Source organism: Lethenteron reissneri, chromosome 24, assembly GCF_015708825.2.
Source record: "Lethenteron reissneri isolate LAM-NWPU_2019-01 chromosome 24, ASM1570882v1, whole genome shotgun sequence".
NCBI classification, from domain to species: Eukaryota; Metazoa; Chordata; class Hyperoartia; order Petromyzontiformes; family Petromyzontidae; genus Lethenteron; species Lethenteron reissneri.
In genome coordinates this window covers 9,516,743-9,527,240 of record NC_083802.1, presented here as the reverse complement: position 1 = coordinate 9,527,240, position 10,498 = coordinate 9,516,743, and the positions used below count along the sequence as shown (strand labels likewise).

The following is a 10,498-nucleotide window of genomic DNA, read 5'->3' as shown; positions in this document are numbered from 1 at the left end:
TTAATTATTTTTCAGAAGCGACCTGGCCCCAAATGACAGCTCAACAAAGTGTCTTATTTTTTTTATTTAAAGCTTTCGTGACTGCAGGGATTCATATTTTTGGTTCTGTCGGTAAAGTCACTTTATATTCTTGGTTCTTTCGGTAAAAATCACGTAGAAGGGAAATAATAAAATAATATTTATTTTATTTATTTATTTTATTATTGGGACATTTATAGCAGCAAAATAATCCAATCTAAATGCATGTTTTTAAATACATGCATATGTAAAAAAAACCGTGGTCTGGGAATATCCTACAAGATGCGGAAGTTTCGAATCAAATCTCAGAATTGAAATCGCTCAGAACTTCCGCGCACTCAAAAGTCCACCAACCCATCCCAGCACAGACTGCCAAAAAAAGCGACTTGACACGAATCGATCCATACGAGTCGACCGCACGCTAGAATCGCGACTCGTGATTCCGGGCTCCTCCGCCCGCGGGGGTTTTCGATTCCGCGCGTCGACACCACCCGAGAAAATCGAATCGGATCGGGTCCGCGATGATCGTGGTGGCGGTCACGGCGTCTCGGCGCCTCCAGGGGTCGCGGGGGCCGCTCGGGGTGAGGCTCGGGGCGGGAGCCGCCGTCAGAGGAGCCGTGGGAGATTGCGTGAGAGATTGCGTGAGAGGGGCCGTGGGAGATTGTGTGGGGGCCGTGAGTGGAGCCGTGAGTGGAGCCGTGAGATGTTGCGGTGGCGTGAGACGGGTTAGCGGGGTCGGGAGAGAATTCGGGGTGGTGAGCCGAGTGAGAGGATGCGTGAGAGGGGTGAGCGGAGTGAGTGGAGGTGGAGGAGGTGGAGGAGGAGGTGGTGATGGAGTGGAGGAGGCGAGGGGCCAAGGCGTGAGAGTTTGCGGCGGGGCTCGCGTCCTGGCCGGCAGCGTGAGCCCCGCGCTGCGACACGTGTACGAGGCGAACCTGAGACGCAGCCTCTGCATGGAGGACAGGTAGGAGGAGGAGGAGGGGGGTGGACACGCGGACAGACAAACACGTGGAGGACACCGGGTGGGGGGTGGACAGGTCGACTCTGGGAGACGTGCAGAGACAGGCACCCACACACACACACGTGGGGGGGGGGGGGGGAGACACTTGACCCAGATACACATGGCGACTTGGAGAGCAGTGCCAGGGAAACGGGGATTGGGGGAGGAAAGATGCGGGGACATGGTGGACATGGGGCATTGGGTGGACATGGGGAGACACGGGGAGACACGGGGAGAGAGACACGGAGAGAGAGACACGGAGAGACAGACACGGAGAGACAGACACCTGACAGACAGACACCTAACATAGACACGGGGAGAGATACACGGGGAGACAGACACCTGACATAGACACGGGGAGAGAGACACGGATGAGTGGCATGAGTGGAGTTGGCCCACTGGCCCAACTTATATTTGGGAGCTTCACGTCACTCCACCACAACCACGATACGTCGCACACGCGGCGTAACTTAATTATCACTGTTGTGGAAATGAATAAACCAAGTTCAGGTTCATTGCAATAACTCTCCATGGTTTTATTTATTAGAATTGTGAGTTAATTTGTTTCTTTAATTTGTATGAGGATCTTAGTTCAAGTTTGGTGTTTCCCAAATATTTTCATAGGGCCGCCGTGGTGGCGAGATGTTAACTACCTCGCCTGGTATACAGGAGGTCGTGGGTTCGACCCTGACCCCTGCATATTTCTCTCTTCGTAGTCGCGTGGAATTTTCCTCCGGGTCCTCCGGTTTACCCTTCCACTTTTAGAAACGCACGTTTAGAGTATTTGGTTGCTATACATTTCCAAGTGATAAGCCACTTCGTTGAGCTATCATTCGTGGCCAGGTCGCTTCTGAATAAATGAAAATCTTTGTTTTTATCTGGGGCCCCTTCAACTATCTGGGACTCCAAGCTTTTGCTCAGTTTGCTTGGGCCGAGCGGCACTGCTGGAAATAGGGAGACGCGGGGACATGGAGGAGGGGAGAGAAAGACCCCCGTATAGCCGCAACAGAATTTTGGGGAAAGTGCTGTTAGCAAGCAACTATGAAGTCCGGCACGGCACACGAAGAGGGTGGGTGACCAGCACCACGCCAGACCACCTTCAGTCTCCCTAAGTAGCGATGTTTACACACCGCACCAGGTACTCATTTGAGGCTGAGTCGACCTAAGGGAGGCCCAGGACCGGTTCAGATACTCGTCACTGGCGTTGATCTTGAGCGGGAACTAAACCCGGGTCGCCAGTTTCATAGTTCAGGGAAACAATGGGAGACGCTGCGACCCACAGAGTGACACAAAGGGACACTCCACCCTTACTCTCTCTTGCCCCCTGCCTCCCTACTGCCTCCTTTACTGCCTCCCCCCAATCCACCAGGATGCAGGTTGCCCTCTCGCGGGTCCGCACAGCCTCATCCGCCGAGGCCATCGCACGCCACACTCAGCGCAACAAGAAGCTGCTGGCGAGGGACAGGCTCTCGATGCTGCTCGACCCCCCCTGGAGCCCCGGAACCCCGCACACATCCCCACAAGGACCCCTGGGAGCCCTGAGCCTGCAGGGGGATTCTCCCTTTCTGGAATTGAGCCCCATGGCTGGGATGGACCTCCCTGAAGGAGACGTGCCTGGAGCAGGGTGCATAACGGGTGTGCGAGCATGTCTGCGTTTGTGTCTCCACGTTCGTGTATCTTTGTGTGTCTATCAGAATGTGTGTCTGTGTATCTGTTGACGTGTCTCCGTGTATCTCTGTGTATTTATGTGTGTGTGTATTAGTCTGTGTGTGAGTGTATTTATTTATTGGTGTGTGTGTGTGTGCTTTACCCGTGAAATATCTGGACACCTTCCCATAATGAGCTCCACTGGCAGGCAAGGATGCGTTGGCTGGGTCATGTAGTCCCGCATGCCCAGCCACCGCATGTCCAAGGAGTGTCTGTTTGGCCTGATAGAGGGGGCTCGATGGGAACTGTACGGACTAGAGAAGAGATGGACTGACCAATGACTGGTCAGAATGAGGATATTACTACTGGATGAATCCGATGAGCTATAAAGCTCTTTTTCACAGATGTACCAATGGTCTCAAGAATGGGCCACTGTGGAGCAGGCTTGTGAAGGACAACACTGGGCTAGGCGTGGGCCATGACGAGTGTGTGTCCCCGCGTGTCCCCGCGTGTCACCCTGTTGTCCCCGTGTCTCTGCGCTAGGCGTGGGCCATGACAAGCGTGTGTCCCCGCGTGTCACCCTGTTGTCCCCGTGTCTCTGCGCTAGGTGTGGGCCGTGTTGCCGGATCATGGTGCGTCCTCGTGGTGAATGACGCCACTGTGAAGGGCGGCTCCATGTACCCGATCGCCGTCAAGAAGCAGCTGAGGGCCCAGGAGGTGGCGCACATGAATCGGCTGCCGTGTATCTACCTGGTCGACTCGGCTGGGGCCTTCCTGCCTCTACAGGTGAGCACACCTGTGTGTGTGTGTGTGTCTGTATGTTTGAGCTGAGCTGTGTGTGAGTGTGCCTCAACTAAGTATACACTTGTCTGTGTTTATGCACTCCTGCGTGTGTGTGTGTATACACTCCTGTGTGTGCACACACCTGTATAACTGTCCATGCATACCTATGTATGGGTCTCACCTGTGTGTATGTGTGTTCATGCATACCTCTGTGTGTGTGTGTGCAAGCACGTGTGTATAGGTTTATGTACACCTGTGACTGATTTGTAATGTCTGTGGCTATTTTGTGCATATTTACGTGTGTACGAGTGCATGTTTGTAAGGATGTATCCTTGTAGATGTCTGTAGGTGTGTGTATACGTATCTATACGTGTGCCTGTGTGTGTGGCTATATGGGCGATCGTTGCCTCTGTTTCCATTTAGGCAAAAATCTTCCCAGACCGCGAGCACGGAGGCCGCGTGTTTTACAACGAAGCCGTCATGAACGCCGTTGGCATCCCTCAGGTGACCTTTGACCCCTGACCTTAATCCCCAAACCCTAACATCATTTCCCAAACTCCAATCCATCGCACCTCCCACACCCTCCCTCCAAAATCTTGACCTCACTCTGCACACAGCATTGTGGGTCACTCCCCTCATTATGTGCAGCAGGCGTAGGTGGTGGTGTTTTGTGGGTAACTCCATTTATGCTGTGCAGCTTGTGTAGTTGGTGAATTGTGGGTAATCACTATGATACCTTGCAGTCTGTGTGAGTGGTGGTACGTTGTGGGCAACCCTCGTGATGCCGTGCGGCATGTCTGTGGCAGCGGTGGTGCATTATGGGAATTTACCATGATACATTGCCACGTTTGTAGGTGGTGGTTAATTGTGGGTGACTCCCATGATGCCTTGCGGCGTGCGTAGGTGGCGGTGGTGCTGGGGTCATGTACGGCAGGGGGAGCGTACGTGCCCACGATGGCTGGCGAGGCGGTGATGGTGGGGGGTGTGGGAAGTCTGTATCTGGGGGGGCCCCCCCTCGTCCGCGCCGCCACCGGGGAGAGGGTGACCCCCGAGGAGCTGGGGGGGGCGAGGATGCACGCCAGGTGCGCGGTGACACTCATTACAGTGACATTCATATAGTGACACACTGATGCAGCGACACCCGAATAAGCCAATACACAAACATGAATTTGCACAGGACTACATGAATACACTTGTACAGAAACACAATAACATACTAATACACACACCACAACATGAATACACGTTATTATATACGAATATGCACACTTTCACAGTAACACATTCATATACAGCTACAGGACAGTAATATATATCGTAACACACACAAACATATAAACACATGTATACAAACAAAAGCAAGGCCAATTATCAAAACGTGTCGTGATGACTGTGACGTTACCATGACACTTGTGCCTAGGATAGGTGGACTTTGAAGCCACGTGAAGCCTCAAAGGCTCATCGGCAGGAGGTCACAGGATAGGCCCAAGTGTTATGAGTTAGCGGACTGGGACTGACCGACCAAAGCTCCACCTACGATCCCCATCTTGCCGTTGCTACAGCTGTTGGACGCTCCTTTCATTGTTGTGCTCCTCGCTCCACTGCCTTCCCACTAACTCTTACCTCTGACCCCCAACCCAGTGTGAGCGGCTGTATCGACCACTTCTCTGAGACGGAGCAAGAGGCGCTAGAGCTGACTCGGAATATAGTGGCCAATCTGACTCCGGAGAACCCCCTCAGTGAACCGGGTACCCACTGGGAGGAGCCCCTGTTCTCTGCAGCGGGGCTCAGGGGTCTGGCCCCGAAGAGCTTCAGCCACAATCTGGATCCCCGCCTCGTGAGGAGTGGCACCTCACCTCCTCACACACACACACACAAACACTTCACCTTCTGAGATGATTCACGTCACCACCCGCACTGACAATTCACATCTCCACCCACACTCCCGTGTCCCTGTTGTATCCCTGTGTTTCATGAGAAGGTGCTGTCCCGCATTCTGGATGGGAGTCGTTTCCTGGAGTTCAAGAGTCTGTACGGAGACACGCTGGTCACAGGGATCGGAGACATCATGGGGTATGGACACATGGTGACACATGAAGACGTACAAGGATACAGGAAGACACATGCAGATGTTGTAACTAAGGGGGACAAATGGGTACACACTCCCCGTATCTCAGTGTCCACGTGTCACCTCATCTCAGTGTTTGTTTAGATGCGCTGGTGTGCCACTGGTTTCTCAGTGTCCCCCTGTCGCTGTATTGTCCCTGTGTGATGTTGTCGTCGTGTTGTGCCCGTGTCTCAGTGTCCGAGTAGGTGTGGTGGCGAACCACGGGTTTCTCTCTGCCCGCGCTGCGCTCAAGGGAAGCCATTCTGTGTCACTGTGTGAGCAGAGGGGAATCCCCCTCGTCTTCCTGCAGAACACGGCCCCCACGGGGTCACGCCCGGACATGGACACGGTACGCGGACAACACGGGCATACAGGGACATGGATACAATGAGACATGAGCGCACAGAGGGAAAACACAGAGACACTGTGACACAGTGACATGGCCAGGGCTATCCATAGGGGGGTGCGGAGCCCAGGGCAAATCAAGCTAAACCGGAAGTATTAAATTTGACATTGTGACGTCGCAGCGCGAGGCTAGGGACGGCTCTGGCCGTGGCCATGACATAGGGATATGCTATGAAGAGACGAGGTTATGAAAATGACACGTGGACATGGGGACACTCAGACAAGTATACACTGAGATGGCATAAGGACATGGGCACATGGGGACTTGGCGATGACACGGGATGCCTGACATGGGGATAAGAAGACAGACAAGATGGGGACAACACAAGGGAAATTGTATAAGGACAACACAGGTACAGGGGGACATGGGAGATTGGGAGGCAGGAAAAGGCATCACAATCAAATGCACGACCAAGAGCATCTGTATCTCTTCAAAAACAAGAAACACAGAACCCATGTCTTCTTGTCTCAGTGTGCTTGTTTGTAAGTATCCCTGGGTCCCTGTGTCCTTCTGTCCCTGTTTGCCACATTTATCCCATGTGTCCCTGCGTCTCTGCCTTTGTATCTCCATGTGTGCCAATATTTTCGTGTCCCCATGTGTCTCTGTATTCCTATCTTCCGTGTGTTTCAACATATCCCCGTGTTGCTGCATTTGTATGTCCTCCCTGTGTCCCCGTGTCTCCATGTCATTATGCCCCTGTGTGTCCATGTGTTTCCATGTGGCCGTATGTCTGTGTCTCAGGAGGAGATTGTCCGCTCTAGAGGAGCCATGATGGCCTCTGTGGCATGCGTCTCGGTCCCCAAGATCACGGTGGTGATAGGAGGGAGATACGGAACAAGCAGCTATGCCATGGTGAGACGTGGGGACACGGGAACACTGAATACAGTGATAATCCTGTTGCTGATATTAAGGATACTGCTGAAGGATGATGATTATTATGTTTCTGCTTCTAATTTTGCTGCTGATAATGTTGAGGATGATTATATCGCTGCAGCCGATGGTGACAATTATTTTATGTTTGACTGTGATGATACTGGTAATGATGATGATGGTGATGTTGTTGATCCATAATATACGTTTTTGGGGTTAGATCGCGTAAATATATAAATTTGTCGTTAAAACCCGCCACCACCTGTCACGTAAACAGAACGTGGCCAATTCGTCACTGGTACAGCACACCGGTGTGTTGTAGAGCAAAGCCACAACATTTACAATCTGAGTACGATGTTTGGCCAGTAATTACAACTTGCTTCATCAGGCGACAGCCAGATTTGTGGAGAAGTCCACCTGTTTCGTTCCTTATATGCTGTGTCGGGTGGTGGCGGGTTTTAACGACGCACATATTTACACGATCTAACTGACAAATCCTATTATGGATGATATTGGTCGCGAAAGTCGACATGTTAAACTGATGTTGTTGATGTTCAGTGTGGTCGTGCCTTCTCTCCACGTTTCCTCTTCCTGTGGCCCGGAGCGAATACCAGGATGGAGTCTGAACAGAAGAAGTGAGAACCCACCGCTCACTCACCACTCACTCACCACTCACTCACTCACCACTCACTCACTCACCACTCACTCACCACTCACTCACCGCTCACTCAACGCTCACTCACCGCTCACTCACCACTCACTCACCACTCACTCACCATTTACCTTCTAACCCATGTTTCCCTGTGTCCCCGTGTCTCTGTACATCTCCGTGGCTTTTTAAGTCCTTTTATCCCCGTTGATCAATTTGTTCATTGTGTGCATGTGCCCTTATGTCTCCGTTTGTCCCTGTGTGCCCTCGCATATCCCCGTGTGCCAGGCTAGGTGATGAAACATCGTCTCTCTACTCTACGGCTCGGATTTGGGATGATGGAGTCATCCTTCCGCAGGATACGCGCACGGTGGGGACATGGGGACATGGGGTCACAAGACCACAGAGAGAAATGTAGAGACATGGGGATACATTCGAACTTATGGAGATGGGAGGATACATAGATATGGGGACATGGAGACACATGGGTGATATGGAGACAAGGGCACACAAAGAGCAGGAGACACTTGAAGATACATGGGGATATGGGAATGGAAAGACTGTCAGGGACAAATGGAGAGACATGGGAACATGCAGACACAAAGAGGCATCAATGGACACGCAGTTAAACTGATAACATTGACACAGGGGGGCACGTGGACAAATGTATACAAATGGGGACATACAGCGGACACTCAGAGATATAAGGAGCCAGGGAAAAACACAAACTCGCACAACAGAAACAGTGGTAACACAGAGACACATGGAGACACTTGCTCAAATGTCTCTCCCCCACAGGTGCTGGGCTGGTGCCTCCGGATCGTCTCCACACAGAGACAGCCCCTCCCCATCTCCCCCATGCCCCCAATCCGCTTTGGATGACCCCTCACTTCTCACCCTGTGGGGTGATGGGAGGGAGCGGTGATACAAAGGCGGCAGAGTGCACGTGGCCTTAATAGGGGCTCACAAACTGCAAGAGTGGTGTTTGTGCCTTGATGGAGCTTTAATTCGAGACGTTTGCTCACACAGTGTGTGGTTTTTATTGCGATTCTGTGTGCCTTCCCATGTCTCATGGGGGAGGCCCTGTGTCTCCATGTCCCTGTCTTAAGTCTTCCCATGTCTTTGAGTATCTTTGTCTATCCATGTCTTTGTATTCTCATCTCCGTGTGCCTCTGTGTCCCTGTGTCTCGTTCTGTCTCAATATCCAGCTGTCCCCATTACCGTGTCTATTGTTTTTTTTGTCTTTTCCCTGTGTCTCCATATCCAGCTGTCTCCATGTCCCCCCCATGTCTCCAGTCTGCCTTGTATCCCATTTCTCTGTTTTCTTGTCTCCCTGTCTGCGATAATTGTGCAAAAACAATGCAATTACTCTGAGAGTTTCAATAAAGGAAGTAATCACTGTCATTTGTGCTCGTGACATAGGCATGTTAGGCAGAAAACAGCGTGCAGTCCACACAAGGTGTTGCTTTATTATTTGTTTTATAAGCACTGCAAAGAGGGGGTATTGTACATCAACGTAAATAGATAATTCTCAGAGATTTACTTTCCCAAATTCCAAAACCAAATTTAATATGATGTTTTTGTATGTGTGGAGTCATTGCTGATCACCAAGCTGAGACCATCAGCTTGCAACACTTGAAAACCTAGTTTAATCACGGGCGGCTGAAACCTGGATTTGAATCCTGGATATCAGTGGTGCTGGCTCATGAGCTTCCTTCAAGTTAAAGTTAATCAAGTTCATTGATTAGGTATAGCCCTGTGAGCCATTCGGCTCTTGAATTGGGTGCAACCGCAACAAACAAAACATGAACAAGAAAACATCTTAAAGTGACTATGCAAACAGAAAATCCAAGAAAAGACAGCAAAATATTGCAGAAAAAGCACCGTACACCAACACTGTGTGCAAAAATCCCAGTGGGATGCAAGTCAAACAACAACAAGCACAAGACAACTTAGATTAAGGCCATCAGTCTAACTCCTGTACTACAACAAACAAACATGGCCAAACCAAAAAACTTTTCTAAAATCACCAAAATAACGCCATAAAAGTGTAGTAGGTTCCAGGAGACTTGGACGACGTAGTTGGAGGCACACTTATTTATTAAGCACAAAGTACATAACAGGCTGAATGTACAACACTCGAAGGGGTATCGGCCCCTTCACCCGTCTAACAGGGAGATCAACACTCTATGTCACAGCTCGCCTTACTCCTAGGTCCTCCACTACAGGGCTAGGGGAGGCTAGCTAACCCAGCTCTGGTTAAGCTGGGATTACGGCACCCCGAGTCCCCAGACCGGCTCTTACAAGAGCATAGGCTCTGGGCTCTTGGGGCCACGCCACTGGCTTGCCCTGGTCGGTCCTGAGAAGGACGGCGATCCAGGGGAGTCCCAGGGCCTATCTAGCAGGTCTTCTTGCTTCTCTGGTTAAGGCTGAACACTGAACCCCGAGCCCTCCGGCTCACCGCCTTATATAGCAACTCCCCCACTGAGGGGTGGGGCCGTGGGGGATCCCAGCGCCGTGTTAGCCCGCCAGGCTAAACGGTGCGGACGTGGATGTAAGCACCTCTCGGCGTACGGGCATAACCACGCCCAGTGTGTCTGTTTGCCCTCCGTAACACCTCTACAAAAGCAATGAAACAGTGATCATAGGAACTGTGACCGTGGTGCGATGTGAATGCTGAATCCATTGCCCCCCAGATTTATTTCCTCTGCTATAACGTACTCAAACTTATTGGTACCCAATTCCGTTTTTCGTACTTTGTACCTTGCCATAACGTACTCGAGATTTACGAACTTTACGATTGAAACTCAACATGTTTTATGATGCACAGTGACATTGAACCTGGCACGCCTTCAATAACTACTCTGAGTAAATACCGAAGTCTCTGCGAATTGTTTAGAAGACTCTTACATATCTTTTGTATTGCGTTTTTTTTTAGTTCCACTTTACAAAACCTCGTCCTATCATTGCCATTCAATTCAATAAACTAATTGGCATCAATATAAAGACCCACAAAAT

General features: G+C 51.0%; 1 protein-coding gene across 1 annotated transcript; it reads left to right on the top strand.

Moving 5' to 3' along the window:
* The first annotated feature begins 530 nt into the window (after nucleotides 1-530).
* On the top strand, nucleotides 531-8,884 carry LOC133346517 (biotin-dependent 3-methylcrotonyl-coenzyme A carboxylase beta1 subunit-like). The gene is made up of 12 exons (XM_061558157.1): nucleotides 531-982; nucleotides 2,388-2,653; nucleotides 3,273-3,451; nucleotides 3,872-3,952; nucleotides 4,352-4,530; nucleotides 5,090-5,285; nucleotides 5,430-5,521; nucleotides 5,751-5,904; nucleotides 6,703-6,813; nucleotides 7,390-7,466; nucleotides 7,769-7,850; nucleotides 8,279-8,884. Exons 1-12 carry the CDS (start codon nucleotides 540-542, stop codon nucleotides 8,360-8,362), a joined length of 1,944 nt encoding a protein of 647 aa, XP_061414141.1. The 5' UTR covers nucleotides 531-539; the 3' UTR covers nucleotides 8,363-8,884.
* The last annotated feature ends 1,614 nt before the right edge of the window (nucleotides 8,885-10,498 follow it).